Source organism: Diabrotica undecimpunctata, chromosome 8, assembly GCF_040954645.1.
Source record: "Diabrotica undecimpunctata isolate CICGRU chromosome 8, icDiaUnde3, whole genome shotgun sequence".
NCBI lineage: Eukaryota > Metazoa > Arthropoda > Insecta > Coleoptera > Chrysomelidae > Diabrotica > Diabrotica undecimpunctata.
In genome coordinates, this window is record NC_092810.1 from 131,706,863 (window position 1) to 131,731,999 (window position 25,137).

Consider the following 25,137-nt stretch of genomic DNA (forward strand, 5'->3'; position numbering starts at 1 on the left):
ACGGATCCAGAGGGAGGGGTCACGGGGTCATGACCCCCCCTAACTAATTTTTTAATTATTTCTCTGTTCATTTTAACTTCTGCGTTGTATCTAATTTTTGCGATTTTTTATTTTTCATCTAGCAAATCGCGAACACAAAACGCACTCTTCTGTATATCCTTAAAGGACAGGAAATTACTTAAATGTTCCTTGCAACTGGAATGATTTTTTAAGGAGGCAGACATATTTTTTAGATCAAAGTATCCTTCACAATTCCATACACATTTCTTATTAGAAAATAACAAACACGGCCAACAATATAGTCAATATACGCAATGTTGGAGTAGGCCTTTCATTCATAATAATTTTTTTTCTATCAATTTCAGTTCTAGATAATGGCGATTCCAATAGTGAAACAACAATATTTAAACACTTACTATTAACATTCCTATTACTGCAACCCAGTAAAGCGTCATAAAAACTCATTTTTATGTATCAGTTATAAAACAATCTCACATATATAACTTGCATACAATCAGGCGATATGGAAATCACGCAAATGTGATTTTTTTTCTTCAAATTTTACCAATTTTTTTAAATTTATTTGGGCAACCGTGCACTTGTTTGCAATTGTGTTGTTTGTTTAAAAATATGTTACAATTACAGATTATGTTACATATTTTTTTATCATAATTTAAAAGAAAATTTATATTACAATTCGATAATTACGTTACAACAATGATGGTCGGTGTAGGCCCGATCGTCTGGTGCCTAAACAGCAAGCATAAACACGACAATATAAATCGTTGTCCGGCAAGCTGCTTAACTTCAAACGCTTTTTATACGGGGATCTTATGTGAGCTGGGTCGGCCAGTTCCGATCGGACCTATTAATGATATTTAAAATGTCTGAATACGATTCGATGCTTTCTGTGGTAATATAATAACATAGTTGTTTTAACGGACGCTAATGTATTGAGTAATTTAGTACATTTAAAAGTTATTTACAAGCATTAACATAATTTTTAAATATGTTTTTCAATTTTAAAGCTCTTAAAATTATTGGGTAGGCCCGGCCTATCCTGCCTACCCCCAAAAGCCGCCACTGGTTGAATCTCATTGACAATATGATTTTGTTGACACGGCGAATCGAGCAAAAAAATTAAGCTTAAATTACTTTTGTTTTTTATCTATAAAATATACGTACCATCACTATATCTCTGTGTTACTCCTCCTAAAGTCCCCTCGTAATTAAATGAATAATAATAACAATTTACAAATTGATTTACATTTCGTACTAGGCGATCGGTGGCTTTACCAAATAAATCGACGTTCAAAAACTAAAAATATGTTAACAAGAAATAGAAATTATACATACCAATAAAATAATAGTTAGTATAATATAATAATTATATTATACTAACTAATGCCAATAGCCCCTTTGGGGATGTGGAGGCGAGCAATTTTGAAATCCTTAATAGAGAATCTCATTCTTATTTCAGATTCAGAAATTTCTGTAGTTGGCTGTGTACCATGAATCACAAAAATATTTATTTAAAAAAAATCCTTTATAAAAGGTATATTTCAAAAAGACCCTTTTGGGCTACATCCCAGAACGTTTTCGGACTAATAAGTCAATCATCAATTAGTCAGGGTCAGCAAACTTTGGAAGTCCTGGGTTATCATGCAGTAAATCTGTTTAAAACTTCATTTGAATTTACCAACAAATATGTAATAATTAACACATTTAATATAATTTAAAGTGTTTTTACCCACATATTTAGTGGATTCGCTCATGTATACCTGGTAAGTGTTCAACCACATGTGCTTTATTTTTTGTCAAAATTTAAAACTTAAGTTTGTTTTCATTCAAGTGGTGATACTTAATTCAAGTAACTGCACTGATGATAGAATTATTAGTCAGAAAACGATCGTTTTCTTCGGTGTTTGTCGCTCCGAGATACTTAAAACTCATTGTTGATTGTGTTTCCAACAAGGTCAATGCCATCCACGAATGCTAGTAGTAATTTTGGACCATTAACTGTCAGTAGTTCTGTTCTAATTTGTGCCGTTCTTACTACATTCTCTATGAAAGACGCTAAGGTTGTCCTTATCCCGAAAAGTAGAGGTGAAGAGGAAGAGGTACGATTTCGGGAAATTTGCCTTCTTAGTGCGCTAGCTAATTTGTACGCGCAGCTTGTGAAAGACAGCCTTGAGCGAGAGCTGGAAGAAAAGCATGTGCTGAGCAACCGCCAATATGGTTTTAGGGCCAAAAGGTCCACCGTAGATGCGGTCACAGAAGTAACCTCTTTAGTCACGCAGGATACAAATAGATGGGTGGCTCTCATCCTGCTTGACGTCAAGAATAGCTTTAAGATGGCATCATAGAAAAAATCATGTCTAGGCTGAGAGAATTGGGCGTTAGTGAGTACCTGGTCAACGTAATTGACAGATACTTTACTGACAGGTCTATAAGAGAAAAAAACCAGCATTAGTTTGTTGCGAAGTTAAGCCTACACATGCCAAGGGGATGTAGTCTTGTAGCTTATGCCGATGATCTCGCACTGGTTGCGAAGACCAGTCAGAAAACGGACATGGCTAATGTGGCTAACATAGCCCTGGGTCGTATTAGTAGGTGGATGGGAGAGAACGATCTACAGCTAGCGCCTCAGAAAACTGAGGTGTTAGTTCTCAAAGGGAGTCAGGAAAAATCCTCTCTTCGCTTTATAGTGGAAGGTGTGGAGGTTGCACCGGTTAAATCGATTAAGTATCTGGGAGTCTGGTTGTTGGAAGGACTAAGGTTCGGAGTATACATCCAAAACACGGTAGCGCACTGCTTAATACGCCAAGCTGATGGAGACTTCGCAAAGACGAATGCTCCTCAGGGTATCTAGCACATACAGGATGGTTTCACATAAGGCTCTGTATGTCATTGGCGCGGTGATACCGATAGCTTTGTTGTGTAAAGAGCTAGCGAGGGTGTATGCAAGGAGGATGGATGAACATATAGATGAGAATCAGAGAGAGAGAGAACGATAGTGAAGTGGCAGATAGGATGGGCGAAAAGGCAAGGTGAACAAAGAAGCTTTTTCCCGATTTGAGGCCGTGGTGGGAATGTAAGTTCAGGAAACTAGACTACTTCTTGAAGCAGTTTCTGACCGGACATCATAGTTTTGGCACCTTCACAAAATAGAATAGGTAAATCTGCCTCGGCAGACTGTACTGTTTGTGGGGCACCGGACGCTTCCACCCACATTTTTAACTGCCAGAGGTAGGCAAATAACGATATATTACTACACATAACACTAAAACGATATAATAATATATCGTTTCCTGTCCTCTGGGTTATGCGAAATGTGTAAAAGATTAATTCTTCTAGCAAAAGCTGCTATCGCTTTTTTGAATTAAATGGCAAAATATATGGCCTAGGAGGACAAATTCGTTAAACTTCCCCTGCTGGAATCGGTATCAATAAAGTATTACGAATCATTTCGGCCTATCCCAGCCTCATCAGACACTTGAGGTGATACAAATTCAAACTCGGAAAGTACAACGAATGTTTCCTAAATCTTCACCACCGCAGTGGTTAGCGTACAGAAGCGCCACCTGCTTTGGCCGCCATGAACGAAAACGATATAATAATATCGTTTCCTGTCCTTTGGGCTATAAATGTGTAATCATGGCCGCCAAAGCAGGTGGCGCCTTTGTACGCCAACCACGGCGGTGGTGAAGATTAAGGAGACATTCATTTTATTTTTCGAGTTTGAATTTGTATTAGCCCAAGTGTCTGATAAAGCTGGGATAGGTCGAAATGATTCATAACACTTTATTGATACCGATTCGAACACGGGAAGTTTAACGAATTTGTCCTCCTAGGCCATATATTTGGCCATTTAATTCAACAAAGCGATAGCAGCTTCTGCTAGAGGATTTAATCTTTTATATATTTATATATATATATATATATATATATATATATATATATATATATATATATATATATATATATATATATATATCTCATCTCCATGTTCTTCCTCTTGATGTATGTTTAGTAATTTTTTTAAACATTGTTGACATGTTTGAAGCAGCTATTGCTCGTTGATTATTAATTCATCATTATTTTTCCTGAGTTCAGACACGAAGTTTGACACCAATTTGTAAAATGCTCGACTATTTGACTCTTGTCTATTCATTTCCATTTCTTCATGTTGCTGTTATTCGTATTTGCATAGATTGCTATTCAATAAATAATTAAAACGTGACAATTTATCTTTTACCTGTATCGCTTGTGGTACTTGCGTAGACATGGGGAAAAGTACATTAAAAAATTCAGCTTTAATTTTTGTTGATGCTTGAAATCTTGTGGAATCATTAAGACTTATACTTGCGGGGACTAAATTCTTAGGCTTTAAATCAAGATTACCTAATGCGGTCACAGTAACAGCTAAAACAGACAACTTAAAGTGAAATTTTAATTTTTTTTGGTTAAATAATTAAATTAATTATTAAGAAATGGATAACGATGAAATTAATAACGATGAAAAGTATACAAACGATATATATGTAGTTACCAATATTTTCAGGATTTTGGTATGATCCTAATTCATTATTTGTCATCCCTGTTAATATTGGAACTTGATTAAAAACTCCGGTACGAAATTGTTTATCCGCTTCTCCTGTGTAAAAGGCATCCTCATGGTCAACTTCTTGGACTCCTCCAAATAGAAGACCAACCAATATATTTTGTACCGTAATCTATAAAATAAACGTACTTATAAATTTTATATTAAGGAAGACCGAGGCTTGTTACCGCAAGACTAAGTCGGTGCAGTAGCTCTTTCTTCTAATCATTATATTTGGCAACGATGTTAGATATGCCTCATGATACTATAACTAACAAGATAAGTCAACGCGCATGTTCTTGCATCTCTCTCGCACACCTGTGACGTAAGCCCGAGACAACTTTAATGATGCCAAGTTAAATGCTCTATCTGTTGCTATCCTGTGACCTTCAAAACGTAGTGAATGAGATTTTTATTTATTCATTGATGTAGTAAGGACTTTGTATATTATAAATATTGTTATATAAATTTTGTGGTGAAAACATTCAGTTTACTGTGTTAATATCACCTAATTTATAATCGTACGCAACTTCCTCTCGACTACGTGTAGCTACTTTATAAAGAAGACTATTTATTTGGTTGCCATAATGTATGGTACAGTGGTGGGTTGTTTAAACAATTATAATAAAAAAAGTAACTCTTTTTCGTAGTGTCTTTTTTTGTGTTTTCTAGAAACAAACAAATGCGTAAAGTATGGGTATTCAAGTGTTTTCAGCGAGACAAATTTAATGTAGAAACCGCGAGAATATGATCAAAACATTTTACAGAAGCTGACTATTGTTTAAAAGAAAAACTATAGTGGAATATTACTACTAATAGTATAATTAATTATGAAATTGTCACCGAAGAGATCTGTTCCTCGGTAAACCTTCCTAGTGGTGATACAGAAATTAACCGTGAAGATTTAATTGACAGTCATCAAGATTTTATTAATTCGAATATAAAATACCTGGAATGGGATGGATTGGAAAATTTAGCCGGTTTCATTGCATTTAAGTTACAAAAAAAAGAAATACTTGGATATATTCCGGACGCTAACGATAAATCGTTTACTTGGGTAAATCACGTTTCTGAGGGTGGTTTACTCAAACCAAAACTGGAATTTGTAACTAAATGTAGTGAACTGAAACAAATTTTTCGTAGTTATAATGGCAACAAATTAAAAATAACTAAAAATTATTTAAAAAACCTAATAAAAGCTGCAAAATATGAAAATGTTAGCGGAGATGTAAAGTTTTTTATATGTAAAATGTATTTTAAAATACTAATTCTAAATAAAAATATTAAAGATAATTACAATATCCGCAAGAGAAAAATCACGAAGATTGTAAAATAAATGTCTAAATGATATTCATAAAATCTGAAGTATGACCTGCTTTTCCTATATAGTTCAAATTCTTTACATTTTACCGGTCTTTTATATTTAATTTATGTTTTGTAGCAATATCTATTTTGTTTGTAATACACACAATCAAATCGAAGATTCATATATTTCTTTAATTAATTTTACAAATTACTAATTAATTTTCAAACAACGTTTTCACAGAAAGTAACTAGTTATGACTTCTTAGTGCAAGATATGGCATCGAGGTATACTTACCGTTAATTGTTTAAGTTTCGAAGTTGTCCATTACAGTAATGGAACAACGTTGCCATGTGATGCATCGTTAAAATAAGATCCACACAAGTCTCCTAGCTTTGTCTCAATATGACGTCATGCGCAAAGTTGATTAAAATTAGAACGGCAAGTGAGCATACCTTGTTTGTTATAGTATCATGGATATGCCTACGTGATTCTAAAGAGTGGCTGCAACTTTATAGACTCTCAGTTATGCCAGGGCAACAGGGCGAAGTGCACATATTCGAGTAAAAATACATCAAGAGAAAGTAACTTTTAACATTCACAGTATGATTGTAATATATTTTAACCTATTAGTAATTTGAAAATGGAAATTATATTATTTTAAATCTTGAACTACTTATTATACTAGACAATTATTAGAAGTGTTTATTTATTTACAATTTAGCTTAAAAATTAAAAACAATTTTAAAAAAATACGACTGGGGCTAGTCGCCGCAATATTTCGAGGCATGTCATTGCATGCGGCAACTGGTAGACCAGTTTTTTGTCAACTGGTCTTCCTGTTCAAATGCCATCTTTACTTGTCCAGTTACCTTAAAGCGCTTTAAATTTTTTGTACTGCCGCCTTATTGGTAGAAGAATGGTTTGGAAAAGTACCGTTGAACAAGTTGGCTGCTTCACTATAAGATCTTTTTCTATCTCCGTAGCCCCTCATCAATAAAACAGTAATTCGCTATTTTTCATCAAAAACCATCTTTATTGTAGACCTTTTAAAACATATAAACCAACTCTCAGATTTAGTTAATAATACAATTTATTTTACAAAACTTTTCAATAAACTTCTAACTTTTGTTGCATTCATGAATTATTTTTAAACTCACAGCATTATGTATTTATTGAATTTCTTCAAAACTATTTGGCACTGAAAAGTTTTATTTGGTTAAGACCTTCGTGGCAAGACAAAATATCAAGTATTAAATATGGTTGAACTCGTATTGAGGTATGGATTCCAACATTATTACAATATGTAGTGAACTCTCCCTTGAACGGACAGTAGTCGTTCCGAATAGTGTCCGTTGAAAGGAAAAAATAAATGTGTAAACTGAAAAATTTTAAAAATAAGTACAAGAGAAAAAATTTAAAAATAGAACAAGGTTCTATTAATTTTAGTAAGACATTAAATCTGTCGGAAAGTCTTTGTTTATTTTAGATAACTCAAAAAGTGAAAGATGGTCCTCAGAATCTTCTTCTTCAAGCTCGATATCGATCTGAGAACCGAATCCAGCTTTAAGAAAGTACTTGTTGATTGTTTTCAGTTGCACTTTCTTTCATACATTTACAGTCCAGATTAAGGCGTTGGTAATGTTGATAGACATTTCATCTCTTTGGTAGAATCATATTCGTTCATCGACGACATTAGGTTTTGAAACAAAAACTATCTGTACTATGTTTTAAAACATTTTATAATCCCTTGATCCAGAGGTTGGCACTCTGATGTAATGTTTGGCGGTAGAAATATTAGTTTAACATTACAAGTTGTGGATTAGACCCAGCATTGTCTAGAAATAAAAGAACTTTTCTATTTTCTCTTTGCATTCTTTTATTAAATTTATTTAGATAGTCTGTCATGAACTGCAACTAAAGAAAATCAAACGCAGAGAGAAGATAAAACCCAGCTTTGAAAAACTTAAAGATCCAGCAGTACAGGCAGAGATAGAGAAAATACTTAATGATACACTCAAAGAAAAATTCAGTGAAGCCCCCGCGGTAGCAGAAAAATCAGTAGAAACTATTTGGCACACCTTCAAAACAACAATCACATCTATACAAACATAATAACTACAAGACAACACAAGAAAAACAAAAAAATACATGGATGACAGAAGAAATCCTAGAACTGATGGACGTAAGAAGATCTTACAAAAACCGCAATGAAATGAAATATAAAGAAACCCAGAGAACCATCCGAAACAAAATCAGGAAAGTCAAAGAAGATCGGATGAACAGCAGATGTGAGGAACTGAAAGAATTACTAAAAAAACATGACTACTTTAATGCATACAAAAAGATTAAGGAAGTTACAAATATGAAGAAAAAATTGACTACAACAACTCTAGTAGATGATAACAAACAAATAGTAACCCAGAAAATGTAGGAAATATATGCGAAAAATACATCGAAGATCTGTTTGATGACGAGAGAACAGAACCACAAATGAATATAGCACAAGTCACAATACTTGATATATTAACATCGGAAGTTACAAAAACAATCAATACGGCAAAGCCACGAAAGGTCTCAGGTCCACATAAGATATATGTAATGATAAAACTTATCAATGAAGAAAATCTTCAGTCCTTAACACTACTATTTAACAAAATATATACCACTAGAATCTTTCCAAAAGACTGGCTTAGATCAACATTAATACCTATACCCAAGAAAATAAAACAAATAGATGCTCACAGTTCAGATTATTTAGCCTGATAAGCCATTTCTAAAAATTTTACTCAAAATTGTACATCAACGTATAAACAGAGAATGCGAAAGAAATCTTAGCGACAATCAATTTGGATTTCGTATGGGGCTTAGTACGAGGGAGGCATTATTTGGCCTCCAGATATTACTAAAAAAAATGCCGAGATCAACGAAAAGACGTGTTTTCCTGTTTTATCGACTACGAAAAAGCGTTTGATCGAGTAAAACACACAGAACTCATAGAAATCCTAACACAACATGGTATAGACCATAACACGGTGGCCCTTATTAAAAACTCATATTGGGATCAAATGGTGTCGATTAAAATAGACAACCGTATAGCATAAATGTCAATAAAAAGAAGAGTTCGCCAGGGCTGTGTACTTTCTCCACTATTGTTTAATATATATTCCAAAAAGATTTTCCAAAATGCCCTGGAAAATATTGAAGAAGGAATAAAAATCAACAGAGAATATATAAACAACTTAAGATGCGCAGACGACATTGTCATTATTGCGGACAGTGCTGAGGGTTTGCAACGACTTTTAAATACCATAGCCGGAGAGGGAGATAGATTGGAGGCTGAATATAAACACAAATAAAACAAAAGTAATGGCCGTTACACGTTCATCAAATGCCGACATTAATATTCGTATCTACAACAAACAGATTGGTTGCTGGATAACAAACAATCTTGATTACGAAGATGAAATACGTGCTCGTATAGAGTATGCTAGGTCCGCTTTTCAAATAATGAAAAAATTCCTAATACACTCTACCTCATCATGGAACATGGACTCTCGGAATCACAAGTATAAGACGTGTATAATCCTTTGAGATGTGGGTTTTTCGAAGGATGCTGAAGATATTTTAAAGAGAGCACGTGACCAAGTGCGTAGGCGACTATCTCATTACTAGAATTCTGTTCTTGGCGGCGTGACACAGCTCGTCTGTATTGTGTATTCCTGTCCACTCTTTAATATTCCTTAACCAGGATAATTGTTTGCGGCCGGCTCCTCTCCTACCTTCGATCTTCCCTTGTAAGGTTAACTGTGGTATTTCATATTTTGCTCCTCTCAATATGTGCCCAAGGTAACCAATCTTGCGTTTTTTAAATAATTCAAAGAGTTCTCTTTCCACGCCGTTTCTCTTAAGGACGTCATCGTTTCGAACTCTATCCACCCAAGGTATGCGCATTATTCTTCTCAATGACCACATTTCAAATGCTTCAAGTTTGTTGAAAGTTTTTTTCAAAGTCCACGTTTCCATGCCATACAGCAAGATGGACCATATGTAGCACTTGACCATTCTGTAGCGTATTTCGAAATGTAGGTTTTGATTACATAGAAGCGGTCTGAATTTCACAAAAGCTTGTCTTGCCATTTATATTCGGGTTTTTATTTCTTGTTGTGGTACGATTGGTCATTGATTGTGGTGCCAAGGTATTTAAAAGTTTTCACGCGTTTTATGCGATCGTCACCTATGCATATTATCGGGTTTTCTGGAGGGTTTCTGCTAATGACCATATATTTCGTTTTTAAAATGTTGATTTTGAGGTCATATTTTTTACCTATGCTATTCACCCTATCAAGTAATAACTGCTGATCTTCCAAATTATCAGTAATAATCACTGTGTCGTCCGCATAGCGTAGGTTGCTAATTGGTATGCCGTTCACCTTAGTGCCTAATTCCGCGTCTTCTAATGCTTCCGCAAATATATTTTCAACATATAAATTAAAAAGCATCGGAGAGAGTATGCAGCCTTGGCGGACACCTTTCCGGATTTCAAATTCATCCGTATATTGGTCTTGATCAATCCTCACCTTTGCCATTTGGTTCCAGTATAGATTCTGAATACTTCTGATCTCCTTCTGGTCAATGTTGGCCCTATGTAGTAGTTCCATCATGATATCATGTTTAACATTGTCAAATGCCTTCTCGTAGTCGATGAAGGTGAGGTAGACATCTTTTCGTTGATCTAAACAGTTTTGTATTAAGGTATTCAAACATAAAATTGCCTCTCTTGTTCCTAGTCCTCCCTTAAAACCGAATTGTGTTGACCCGCTAAGTTCTTCTAGTATCTTGTACATTCTTGAGTGTAATATCCTAAGGAAGAGTTTCAGCAAGTGACTCATTAAACTGATTAAGCGGTGTTCATTGCATTTTGTGGCATTAGCTGTTTTTGGGATCATCACAAAGGATGACTGCAGCCATTCTCGCGGAATGTAACCAGTATCATAAATTCTATTGAACAGCTTTACCAAGATTTCGATATTCTCCTCATCTAGTAGTTTTATTGCTTCTATATTAATTTCATCTGGACCTGTTGCTTTATGCATCTTTGTGGTTCTAACTGCATATTCTATTTCACTTCGCATTATTGATGGCCCTGATAAGTTTTCGGAAAGAAGTTTGCGCGTTGGTTGTGTAGGTCTTTCGTCATTAAAAAGTCTTTCTGCGTGTTCTTTCCACGCCATTGCTATCTCCTCTTCTGACTCTATGTATTCGTTTCTGTCGTTGCGTATTCTTGTTCTGTGGTGGCTTTTGTGTACATTCGATATTTCTTTGATCTTCTTATGTAGTCCAAAACTATCTCCTTTTTCCTGCAATTGTTCTATTTCGTTGCACCTTTCCACCATCCAACGTTCTTTTGCTTTCTTAATTTTCTGGTGAATTTCCTTGTGTATTTGTTTGTATTTGTCTTGATTACGTTGTTGTTTATGTTGCCTTCGCTTTTCCGTTAGATCCATAATTTCGTCCATCATCCATTCGTTATGCTTTCTCTTTCTGATCTGTGTTTTAACTTCCCTGTTTACTGCCAGAATCGTTCCTTTAATATCATTGACCTAACTAGATAACACCTTAATGTTGTAAAAACCAGAAAAACGAGTAATCTAGGACATATTTACAGAGGAGAAAAATACAACTTCCTACGACATATAATGAAAGGGAAAGTGGAAGGTAGAAGAGGTCCAGGAAGAAGAAAATGCTCCTGGCTGAAAAATGTGAGAGACTGGAAAGGCATGGACACACATTCGATACTAAGAACAGCTCAAGATAGAGAGCAATTTGCTGTAGTTATAGCCAACCTTTAGTAAGGGAGAGAACACCTTAAGAAGAAATTCTGTCATGATTTGCCTTGTTATCCACGACTTCTTATTGCTATACAATTAGATAGGTAATTTTTCTACTTGGGAACCCTTGTAAAAACGAGGGTTTTTACTTTTTCCGATTACCAGTGGCCTTTTTTCTTTGTCTCCTATAATGTTTTTGCAAAATAGAATTGTGATTCTATCTTTGGAAGTCCTACCTTTCTCCTTTTAGGGTACGTTCTGTTAAGTAATGATCTAAAAAATAATCCCCTCTTATCTGCGTTAAAAATGTCTCGTAGAGAGTATCCTTTCAGTAAAGTGAGCAGCTTTTCCTTCCAGTCAGAAATCACTCATAAATCTACAGCAGCTGCTTCGCCACATATAGGTGTGAAAGAAATATTGTATCGCTTACAAAATTTCTTGAGCCATCCACCAGAAGCTTTCATTTCAACACTTAGTTCCCTTGCAACTTTTCTAATGCATTTTCTTGAATAATTTTACTACCAACACGAATATTTTTAGACCGCACTTTCAGAACCAATCAAAAACAATTTGGTCTAATGAAACATCATCGGTTTTCAAAAATTTTGTTTTCGCTTCCAGGTTTGCGCCCTCAGAAAACTGAATAATTAAATCACTCTCGTACTTCAAAATTTCACTGGCTTGAGTTTTACCAATTCATAATGAATCAAATCGACTTTTTCTTTCAAACTTAAAAACTTCCTTTTGGTGGACGCCACGTAGCTAAACGTTCAGAACTAAAATTATTTCAGTTACTTTAATTATATAGGTAGATGTTGAGATAGATATAAAATTTGTCTACGACAAATCTACAACGATGTCTACTCTTAACTTCTGTTCCACTCTAGTTGAGTTTTTGAATATGCTTCATCAGACAAAATTTATTATTTTGCTGGATTTGCCAAACAGTTAAATGTGAAGTAGAAACATCAAACTTACAACAGATTTTTATTACTTAGTGGTGATAACGTAAACAGTTATATCATCTATTTTATATTTGTATCTTTTTTATCAAGCAGTTATTAGTATCTCAATGAGAAAACAATTATTTCGGTAATTGATGATTATTTAAACTGCAGGGTTAAGGAAATATTTGCAAAAAAAATGATATCATTTACTGTCCGCGTCCGTTGTTAAAAGTGCCCGTTGAAGGGAGTTAAAGGGTATTCTTTCAAATGTTTCAGAATGATTTTTGTTTTAAAAATCGTCCGTATAGACGAGTTGTACGGCGAAGATAGGTGTCCGTTAAGATAGAGTTTACTGTACAAAGTGTATCTCAATCTACCTACCAAATGTTGGAAAAATATAGGGCCTTTTATAAAAATCCTTAGTTCCCCACCATTCAATCAGATATCTGTATAGTCGTCATATCTACTTTCCATATTCCAGGTACCAAATGTTAAAAAACATATATGGGACCTTTTAAAATCTTTAGTTCTTCACCATTGAATTGAGATATCTGTATAGTTGGTTGCCTACCCACATTCATAACTTTTATCAATCTTCAATCCCCTTACAATGATGCCTAATTTACATTTTTTTAATTTAGTTTTTTCTAACAAACTTTCAGGGTAAATCATATTCTAAATTCCAACATATTGATGGTTGCTACTGTTTTATTTTATTTTAGTTTGATGGCCTTGGCCGAGCCAATTATCCAGACAAATTTAAAGACAAACAATTTTTTCAATCGGAGGAATTTTTCTGTATATCTTATCGTTTTTAATATATTGATATCTCCAGAGAAAATCAAATTGTTTAGGTAGACGGGAAGTGGAATTTTTAATATAATAAGATTATCATAAAATTTGTTTATGTTTACTGATTCGTGGGAACATTCAAGGAAAATATGTAAAAGGTTACCTTCGTTTCCACACTTGCAATTAGGTGACTCCATCGAGTTAGAATCTATGGAGAGGGCATCACGTGACTAAAAACGACCTCACTTCGGCCATATTGTTTTGACACTTTTGACAGATCGTATATGTTTGTTTACGTTTGTTGATTTTCGAATATTTTTAGTTTTATAATACTTTTATAGAAACTGTAATAATATATTGTGATAGTGCATAATAATGGTTTCTTGTTCTCAACGTAGTTGCAGTGGCAGAAGCAATGTTAATAAAAAATCTTCAGGAATAACGTTCTACAGGTTAGTATACAAATATGTAAACAAAGTAATGGCCCGTACTTCAGAGAATAAATTAATAGTATTTGACTGTATTAATTTATCTTTATGTATAATATATCGTGTTTTTGGTGTTTACCGCGGGATAAATAAATCATAGTTTATTAAAAATGTATTGCACTTTGTAGATTATGATTAAATCTTCTGAATAACTAGTCATAATTTTATAGTAGTTTTAATATTATTGAGTCCGGCCATAATCTTACCGCCATATTGGTATCACCGTTAGCTACGCCTACCTACGCCGTGTTTAATACACACGTTAATATGCTCATAGCTTCTCCATAGATTCTTACTCGATGGGTGACTCCGTGAGACCCAACTTATACATATGAAGGGGGGTAAGAGCATGATTAGATCTTAATCTGTTTATAACCCTTATGAAATGGCGATTTGATAGAGTCTGAAACCATCTTTTTATGGGTATTTCAGGCTGCATTTGTTTGTAATTATTTCCAGTTCTCGTGTTTCGATAATTTGTTTGCCATTTTTCTTTTTGATGCTGTTTACTAATTATATCAATGTCTAAAAAGGGGAGTAAGTTCAAGGGAGCTTCTCCGCCTATCTCTAGGGCAGATTTGGCCAGGCTATCTGCTATTTCATTGTCATTAATGCCCGCGTGTTCCTTTATCCATGATATAATAATGTTTTTACCTAAATTTGTAATTTTATTGTAAATAGTCATAATTTCTAGTTCTATATGATTTAGTTGTTTGGAGCTATGTACGTTTGTTAGTCTGTCGACGACACTCTTACTGTCTGTAAATATTATGCAGCTGTAGGGTTCGTTACTATGTATATGCCTTAATGCAAGTAGAATCGCTGTCATTTCAGCAGTGTATATCGATGATTTAGCTGGCAATTTCAATAATTTTTTAAATCCACTTTGAATATTAATTAGTGCACATCCTACTTTGTTTTGTACTTTAGATCCGTACTGATAATGTGGCCATTTATGTCGTATAAATGATTGAAAAGCGACTGGATCTAAATTACTGTCCATAAAAAGGTATTAATATGTTTTGAGAAAAGCTCTTCTAATACATGGGAATACATAGGTGAAACTTGATTTTCATACGTATGGAAAGTACGTCGGTATTGAGATAATTATATTAATGTCTAAAAAGGGGAGTAAGTTCAAGGGAGCTTCTCCGCCTATCTCTAGGGCAGATTTGGCTAGGCTATCTGCTATTTCATTGCCATTAATGCCCGCGTGTTCCTTTATCCATGATATAATAATGTTTTTACCTAAATTTGTAATTTTATTGTAAATAGTCATAATTTCTAGTTCTATATGATTTAGTTGTTTGGAGCTATGTACGTTTGTTAGTCTGTCGACGACACTCTTACTGTCTGTAAATATTATGCAGCTGTAGGGTTCGTTACTATGTATATGCCTTAATGCAAGAAGAATCGCTGTCATTTCAGCAGTGTATATCGATGATTCAGCTGGCAATTTCAATAATTTTTTAAATCCACTTTGAATATTAATTAGTGCACATCCTACTTTGTTTTGTACTTTAGATCCGTACTGATAATGTGGCCATTTATGTCGTATAAATGATTGAAAAGCGACTGGATCTAAATTACTGTCCATAAAAAAGGTATTAATATGTTTTGAGAAAAGCTCTTCTAATACATGGGAATACATAGGTGAAACTTGATTTTCATACGTATGGAAAGTACGTCGGTATTGAGATATCCTCAAGTAACTATTTACCAGAAGAAAACATTTTTCTTTATGAGTTAGATCTAAAATTGATAAAATATGAATATCATTTACATAGTATTTTCCCTATGGCTCTAGTAATGAATTTATCACTTAAAAACTCCCGTTGAAATTTCAGAGGTGATTCTATCGCCTCAACTCCCATTATATTATATTAATGGGTGTAGAATTCAAATATCCAAGACAAAGCTGAAGGCATTTATTTTTTTGTATTTCTAATTTATTTAAATGTGTGTTTGCGGCAGTTCCATACAAATGATAACTGTAATCGAAAATGGTACGGTAAAATAAAAGTGCTACATTTGGATCAGCGCCCCAGTTAGTTTTACAAAAGGCTCTTAGAATATTCATTGTATTTTCAGACTTCTTTATGACTTGATGGATTTGATCCCTCCATAGAAGTTTTCTATGTCTAAATAAGTTTAATAGAGAATTGAATTTGACCTACTTCCAGATGACCTTGTGGAATTTGATGTTTTATAGAGAAAATACAAATTTCTGTTTTAAATTCTGATATTTCTAAACCAATATTTTCATAGTGATTAAGAAAAGCTTTAATTGAGAGATCAAAATTATTTTTACATATATCCAATGATTTGTGGGTTTAAACTACTACATCATCAACATATTGAATAATTTTTGTTGTGCTATTAATACAACTTTCTAAATCCATATTATATAAAATAAATAGTATTGGGCTTAATATGCTACCTTGTGGAAGTCTTATATTTGTGACGTGGTGGAGAGATGGAATGGTTGATTTTTAAAAAAGTTGATCTATTAGTGTACAGTGTCCTCAGAAAGCTAGCTATGGTGATGGGGAACCCGATGTATAATAGCTTTTTATGCATAATGTCCAAGTTAACGGTATCGAATGCAGAGGAGACATCAAGAAAAGCAGCCATAATATACATATTATCAGTAAAGTTTATTAGTATGGATGAGACTAAGGCAGTTATGGCATCTTGAGTTGATTTTGATTTTCGTAATTCATACTGAGATTTTGGGAGAATATGTTCTTGCTCTAAACAATGTTCAATTATGTTTTTAATCAATCTTTCTAACGTCTTTAGGAAGCAAGAGGCTAAGGATGTTGGTCTATATGATCTACTGGAATTTTTTGGTTTCCCAGGTTTTTTGATAGGTATTAGAATATATTCCTTCCAGCTGTCTGGAATTTGTGACGTATCATTTTAAATGTCATTAAAAATATTTAATAACGTTGCCTACGTTGTTCTACGTTGCCTTGTGATCAATTCCTTTTATAACTTAAACGTCATAGTTTTTAAATATCAAAGATGTAATTATGTAAAAGTCAATCTAACTACATTTAAATGGTTTTTACCAATAAACACAATTTTAACTTTAACGTTTGAACGGGGTTATACTTATTTTAGGATAGCACTGATGATAGGATAATTATTCCAAAAACGTTCTGTGATGCAGTCCGATAGGGTTTTTTTATTAATGTACCTTTTATAAAAAAAATTTTTATATAAAAATTTTGATCTCATGAGAGTTAAAAAAAATGGCAAATAACGCGCAACGTTTATTTATTTAACACGTTTTAAAAAACTGACTTCAATTACGGCAAAATGCAAAAATTACATAAGAAAGCTGCACTCTTTACTTTTAAAACGTTTTTTGACTTTTCGCAAAAAGACAATAGAGAAAGAAAGTAGAAAAAAATCGATGTTTTTAGTAATTTCTAAATTCCCGACCTATTTAAGAGGGAGGATAAGTCAATTATTATTGAAGTTACCACACAACTTTTTCTGCAAAAATCCGAATGTTAGCTTTCACATCTACCTCAAAATAGATCCGCCCTAGTCTAATATGTTAAAAGAAAAATATATCAAAAATACTTACCGACGATGCCACGGCAATTGAATTCCTTTGTAGATCTTTGTAGTCGACATCCTTTAAACCAGATACGAGTTCCTCAGATTTGGAAGTAAAAATTAAAAAGGTTTCACCAGTTTTAAACGCTATTTGCACTGCATTTCTATTGTATGACCATAGACATTCAGAATTGCCACTGTTCATGATTGCTTTTTGAAATTTATCTAAAAAACATAAAAGCAAAATATTTACATGCAAATTTAAAAGAAAAATACTGCGCGAAGCTTTATATTAATCAACAAAATTGCTGTTTTGCTATTCAGCAGTAGTTTTTGTTGGTGTATCTTTTTTAACACGTTAAGCCTCATGTTCACCACACTAGTGCACAGCACGTTTTTTACCACAGACCATGTGTACCAATTTGGCCTCAGTATGTTATCGTGTTTAAGAGACTGTGGCCACGTGAGAGACACAGTTTTTGTGCTGGTATATGATAAATTTAAAAGATCTGATCTATAGAAAACGGAAATCTGTCTTGGTCCGGTAAAACCTGCCTCCAGTTTTTGTAGGTTAGGTTTTTAGTTGACATTTGTATTTCACTGTGGTATCATCGTGTGCTACAATTTTATTCATTTTCTGTAGTAGAAAAGTATTCATATCTTCGTATAATGAACAAAAATGATTATCAGAAGATGAATTTTGTCGAATACTAGAAGAATCTGATTTCAGATATTATATCAGATTATGATGCTGATCCTGCTTATCGAGAGAATGACAAGTGATCAACTTTAATTGAGTAGTGACAAAGAAACTGGACCCAGTAGTTCTATTGATAAAGTGGTAATAGGTAACTAATTTCGCTCACAGTACAGATTGGTGTCTTAATTGTTTTCTTACTTTATAGAAAGGGGTGACGATGTTAGTAGACCAAGAAAAAAACAAAAGTTGTATAACGAAGCAGGTCCTTCTAATTTAGTCGAGGGTTTAGTAATTGGTAAGGTGTCTGATTTGCCATTATTTTATTTTGTATTAATTTGTTAATTATTTAGGACTCAGAGAAACTGAAGGAATCGTCAATATAGACGATGTTAATTTAAGAGCAGAAACAATAATGTGGAAAGAAATAGATGGCCCAGAAGAACTACATTAATTTAAATTCACTGATAGTCCAGTATTCAACATTGACGAAGAGCAGCTACGTGGTCAGCAACCGATTAATTTTTACTTAGTATTTGTTGGTAATGAAATTCAAGATTTATTGGTAACAGAAACAAATAGATATGCTCAAGACAAAGTAGTTAAGGGGATTTTAAATGAAACCATTAAAAATTATTCGCTTTTGTGCAAATGGCAAGACACAGATAGAGATAAATTACTTCGTTTTTTAACAGCTATAATATGGATGAGATTAACCGATTCGATGTCCTTTTACGTTGTTTTCACATTTCCGATAATGAAAATATTCCACTAAATAACAGACTGTACAAAATCTTACCTCTTATAACAGTATTGAATAGTAAATTTCAGAAAATTTGTACGCCTAACAATTCTCTGTGTATTGATGAGACAATGGAGCTTTTTCGTGGAAGGCCTTCTTTAATATATACCTAGAAAAGGGCTTAAATATGAGGGCTATCAGAGAAATCCTTAGCTTCTAGGGTAGTTATGGAACTCATGCAACCTCTTTTATGTACCAGAAGAATATTATTCACGGATAGTTTCTATACAAGCGTTGAACTAGCACACGAGTTAAACAGATAAAGCACACACTTAGTTCGTACATTACGCGCCAACAGGAAACCCAATCCAAAAGCTGTCGTAAATGTCAAGCTCAAACGAGGAGAAATTAAATCTTTACAAAGCAACACAAAAGTTATTGTCAGCAAGTGGAAAGATAAGAGAGACGTTCTCTTTATAACCACTAAGGATGCCCCTTCAATGATTGAAGTAGCGACTAAACGCAGACCTGTTACTAAGCCATCGACTGTTGTCGAATACAATGCAACAAAAGTCTTTATTGATGTCTCGGACCAAAAAGCGGCATCCAGTTCTCCCATTCGTAGAATTATTAAGTGGTACCGGAAAGTCGCTATCGAACTTTTGACTAATACGGCAGTTGTCAATGCGCATGTGCTTTACAAATATGTTACGGGTAACATAATACCTATTACTTCTTTCCGAGAAAAAATAGTTTTATCATTGCTACACACTAGGGGTACTCCCGAACCACAACAAGAACAATCCGTCCAGTGCGATATTGCATTATAGAAACAGAGAATAGAGGAACATACACACTTTGGTATAAATCTTTTTCAGAACGCGATAGAAGGCAATCCTCAATGAAACATGCTAAAAAGTACATACATGGTGTCCAGGCTGCCCCTCAACTACTTTTATGTGCATTAAGTGTTTTTTTGATATCCATGCAAAGTACTGTTAAGAAGTTATTGTAATAAAATATCATAATATGTATTTTTGTTGCAATATATTTTGTTCATGCATTACAAACTATGTGGGATAACCTGGTGCACATGGTCTGGACTAAAACCAAGAATAAAAAGTTTTACTCACAGATCGTGTGCACCAAAAGTGACCATAATGTTTTTCCTTGTTTAAATTGTCAGAATGTCAAATTGTCATGCACACATAAAAACTAATATAATTTTGATGTCGGAAGTAAAAAAAAATCCTTTGATCCGAGACAAAAGAAGCGCATTTATGCTTTGGAGCTTAACGTGTTAAACGATTTACATGCTTTATCGCATTCGTTAGTAAGATCTTTTTTAGGTTTCCTGTAAAAAAAAATTATGAAACATTTCAAAAATCAAAATAACAAATTAGTTACAACAACCCCCTCGTTAGTTATACAAAAGGACTCTTCCGCTGTGACCGTATAAATATAAAAATGTTTTACTAATAACTCTTTTATCGCACTTTAATACAATAGTCGAAATGATAATTGCAAAAATCCAACATTGTATTTATATGAAAAAATATTTATATGAAATTATGTTTCAGAAATTTTTGTAAAGTTTCAAATATGAAAAACTCAAATTTGTGACATTTTAAAGAAAACGGCCCATTTAAAAAAGCTTTATAGTAAAAGCGGAAATGTTTTACAAAAAATAGGATTAAAACTGAATGTGTTTTCATCGATACTATAGTGTTTTAGCATAAAAATTTCCTTATAACTATCGAATATTTAATGTATAAAAATTTATTTGATACGCCTCTGACTAATACATAATACTAATCTGAAGTTTTTTTAACCAATGGTTTTTGAGAGACTTCTTCTTCTTCGCTTGCCATATCAGAATTATCCGACGTTGGCGATCACCATTGCGAAGGCTTCTCGATCTTCTTCAATATGGAATAATTGTTCTGCATTTGATATCTATGTCCATTCACTAATGTTTTCTAACCAAGAAACTTGTTTTCTTCTCACACCTCTACGGCCCTCTATTTTGCCTTTAAGGATCAGTTGTAATATTTTCTGTCGACTTTCCCTTACTATATGTCCTAGATAAGACATTTTTCGATGTTTAACAGTATTAGCAGTTCTCTATCTTTGTTGACGGTCCTTAGTACTTCTTTATTAGTTGTCCTTGCTTTCCAAGGTATTTTTAGCATTCGTCTATGAACCCACATTTCCAATGCTTCAATTTTGTTTATGATCGATACTTTTAGCGTCCACACTTCTGTACTATACAAAAGTACGGACTAAACATAGCACTTAACCATTATTTGTCTTAGATCTAAACTGAGATGATTACTGCAAAGAAATTACTTCATTTTCATAAAAGTAGTTTTAGTCATTGCTATTCTACGTTTAATTCTATGTCTGGATCTAGTTGGTCCGTTATCACAGTTCTCAAATATGTCATTTTGATAACTTTCTCAACTTGGACTTCGTTTAATTGAAGCTTTACATCGGGATGTGGGTCACGACTAAACACTAAAAATTTGGTTTTGTTTTACTTTATTTTAATGCCCATTTCCTCTCCTACCTCTTGAATACGATCAAGCAGAATTTGGAGACCTTCAATATTATCTGTCAGAATTACTGTATCGTCTGCATATCTAATCACATTAAGTAGTTCCCCGTTGATTATTTTTATTCCATATGGTTGTCTCTCAAGTGCCTTTTTAAATAACTGGTCCGAGTAAACATTGAACAATGTTGGCGACAAAATGCAACCTTGTCTGACTCCTCGTTGTATGGAGATTTCATCGGTGTAGTTATCTCCAATTTTTACGATAACAGTTTGATTCCAGTACAAATTTTTAATGACACGAATATCCTTGTCATCTATTCCGATATTTTTCAGTATTTGCAATAATTTTACATGCTGTACTTTATCGAATGCCTTTTCAAAGTCCACGAAACATGCAAATACATCTTTTCTTTGCTCACGGCATTTTTTTAATAGGATGTTAAGCGCAAAAAGTGCCTCCCTGGTTCTCATAGCATTTCTAAAACCAAATTGGTATCTTCGAGATCTTCTGCGAATTTGCGTCTAATTCTGTTGTGTGAAAATTTTAAGAGTGTGGCTCATTAGGCTAATTAATCGATATTCTGAGAATTTTCTCGCATTGTGTTTTTTAGGTATTGCGACAAAGATGGATTTGAGCCAATCTGTGGGAATCACTCCGGTGTTATATATTGAATTAAAAAGTCTTACTACTACTTTTATGTTATCATCCTCTATTAGTTTCAGCAACTCAATTGGTGTATCATATGGACCACAAGCTTTTCTAATTTTAGCATTATTTATAGCGTGTTCTACCTCGCATTTCATAATTTCTGGGCCGTCAGTACAGTTTTGGTAGAATTCGGCAATATTTTTTCTGTCATTTTCAAACAACTCTGATATATTATACAGCTGCCATTCTTTTCTTATTTCGTGTTTACAAATTTCGTGTTTCGAATTTACAATAATTTTGGAGAGAGAATAATGAGGATGAATAAAAACTTATTACAACTGTAAGTTATTTAAATGATGCTTACCTAAAATTAAGAGACCTGGAATTATTATATATATATATATATATATATATATATATATATATATATATATATATATATATATATATATACCTATATATATAGGTGGTAAAAGAGTAAGTCAAAAAATATATTATGTAATTCAAAATGTGGAGTCAGAAATTGTGAAAAATAATGTTCAAAACAAAAAACAAACCAAAATTGATGATTATTTAAGAAGTAATACCTACCTTTTTACGTTAGAATTTTTTGTTTTATTTGTGTATATGCTCATGCAAATATGTACGAAAATGTATAATCAAAGATCAAGCAAATCGAAATTTCATTTTTATTTCAATTGATTTAGCGATAACTGTACATAACGGACAACTCTACACATTATTTTCCCCCGTCGGTGTCCGTTATAGAGAAGTTTCACCGTATATATATACAGTAGAGCGTCGATAATCCGAACCCTGGTAATTCGAACGTTCGCTAATCCGAACGCAAAAAAAAAAATTATAAAATTAAAAAATATGATCGCGGATCGAAATTATATAAAATAAATTCTTGACTGCAAACGCACCTCGTTGCGATATTAAAAGTTGGCAACCGCGCGTAATGCCTGCACATAAACATGTGTTGTGTTAGTCGCTCGTTGTTCGCTGTATTGTGAGTGCGTTGGTGATTCCTGCTTAGAGAAGTTCACGTGTGTTAAATTTGTGAAAGCTTCATTTGTTGTGTGTGAGAGTGTGTATGTGATTTTTTATTGCAAAAGTACTACATACATATTGGCTAATTCAGTGAGCAGGAAAAGAAAACATACAACCCTAACGACTAAAAAAAAATTGAGATTTTAAATCGACTCCAAAAGGTAGAATCTGGAGCAAACCTGGCCAGGTTTTATGGAGTAGGGAAGGCGACAATTACCGATATTAAAAACAAACGGGAATGTATACTACATTATACGACAAAACTCGATTCGAATGATGGTCCAAAATGTAGGAAAACGCTAAAAACTTCACAAAATACAAAGTTGGAAGATTCTGTTTATTTATGGTTTACTCAGAGGCGTAGTTTGGGGGAACCAATATCTGGCCCACTTCTCTGTGAAAAAGCCATGTAATTAAATAAAAAGCTGAACGGTCTCACTGACTTCAAAGCAAGTACCGGATGGTTCAAAATTTTTAAAATGCGGCACGGCATTAGAGAACTTCAAATTGAAGGAGAAATTCTGTCGCGTGACACTGTTGCAGCAAAAGCATTTAAAATAAAATTCAGCGAGCTCGTAATATCTCAAAATTATTCAAGGGATGACGTTTATGACGCAGACGAAACAGGTATAAATTGGCATGCGCTCCCAAGCAAATCCCTCGCATCTCGTCGAGAAAAAAGCTCCTGGTTATAAAGTAAGCAAGGACAGAATTACAGCTATGGTATGTTCAAACGCAAGTGGCACGCATGCTCTTCCTTTGCTGGTAATAGGCAAAAGCAAGAAACCGCGTTTCTTCAAATACATCGCATTTCTTCCTGTCACATATAGAGGACAAAAAAGTGCTGGGATGGATTCGGAAATCTTCATGGAGTGGTTTTCTAAGATGTTTATACCCGAAGTAAAAAACACAGGGAGAAGGAAGAGAAGACGGGAAAAGTATTGTTGCTTATTGACAATGCGCCGACTCATCCTGGATTAGACCGTTTAAACGCAGTTGACGAAGATTTTGTGGTGATGTTTTCCCCCCAATATAACGGCTCTTTTGCATCCCATTGATCAGGGAATTATTGTTAAATGTAAGAAACTGTACCGGAAGCAAGTGTTACAACGTTTGCTTATCTCTGAACGAGACGAGACATCGTCATCACTTTTTCGAAACAGTTAAATTAAAAAGACTGCTGTCATATGTTAGCGAACTCGTGGGACAGTTTGACTAATGAAATTTTAAAAAATGGATGGAATAAATTATGAAAAATATAAGATGACAAACAAATCGAAAGCGTTGTGGAAATAAGATAATTATAGGATTAAGGCTTATGTCTTGTGTTGCGGACCCTGCATTATACATGATAACAAACTTACCTTTTGATTTTGGAGAAAGTAGATGATAACCAACGGATGCAGCACCAGAACTAAGGCCACCTATTGTAATGTCATTTGGATTACCTCCGAAATGTTGAATATTTCGTCTGGTCCAATCTAGTGCCATCAGTTGATCCTTTAGTCCAAGATTTCCTGGGCAGACTCGATCCCCAGTGCTCATAAAGCCAAAAATTCCTAATCTGAATTGTGCTGCTACTAGAACTACATTTTGATTAATAAAATGATCTGGTTTACGCAAATCAAAAGAGATACTTCCAGCAATAAATTCTCCACCGTGGATCCAAAAAAGAACTGAAGCATTGCCTGTTAACTAAAAAAAGTAATGTTTAATATTAGTCGTTTAAATTGTAAACCATATACAGTATGATGCAAATGTATGGAATAAATTCATTATTTCAGAAACAGACAACTTTTTAAAAAAAGTCCTAAAACACGTCAATTTTAATTATTGAATGACCATCAACTGATATAGTGTGTTGGACATTACGTCATCAGTGTCGGCGTAATGACGTAATCGACG

The 25,137-nt window shown here is 33.8% G+C and overlaps 1 protein-coding gene across 1 annotated transcript in view; it reads right to left on the bottom strand.

Annotated features, from left to right (window-relative positions):
* Positions 1-24,777, bottom strand: part of LOC140449119 (esterase FE4-like) — a 41,653-nt gene extending 16,876 nt beyond the window's left edge. Inside the window, exons 1-5 of the mRNA XM_072542264.1 lie at positions 24,597-24,777; positions 17,563-17,759; positions 4,553-4,736; positions 4,259-4,425; positions 1,186-1,318 (exon numbers count right to left, since the gene is read on the bottom strand). Coding sequence (XP_072398365.1) covers positions 1,186-1,318; positions 4,259-4,425; positions 4,553-4,736; positions 17,563-17,759; positions 24,597-24,777 — 862 coding nt within the window. The remainder of the gene's footprint in view (positions 1-1,185; positions 1,319-4,258; positions 4,426-4,552; positions 4,737-17,562; positions 17,760-24,596) is intronic.
* Between the last annotated feature and the right edge of the window lie 360 nt (positions 24,778-25,137).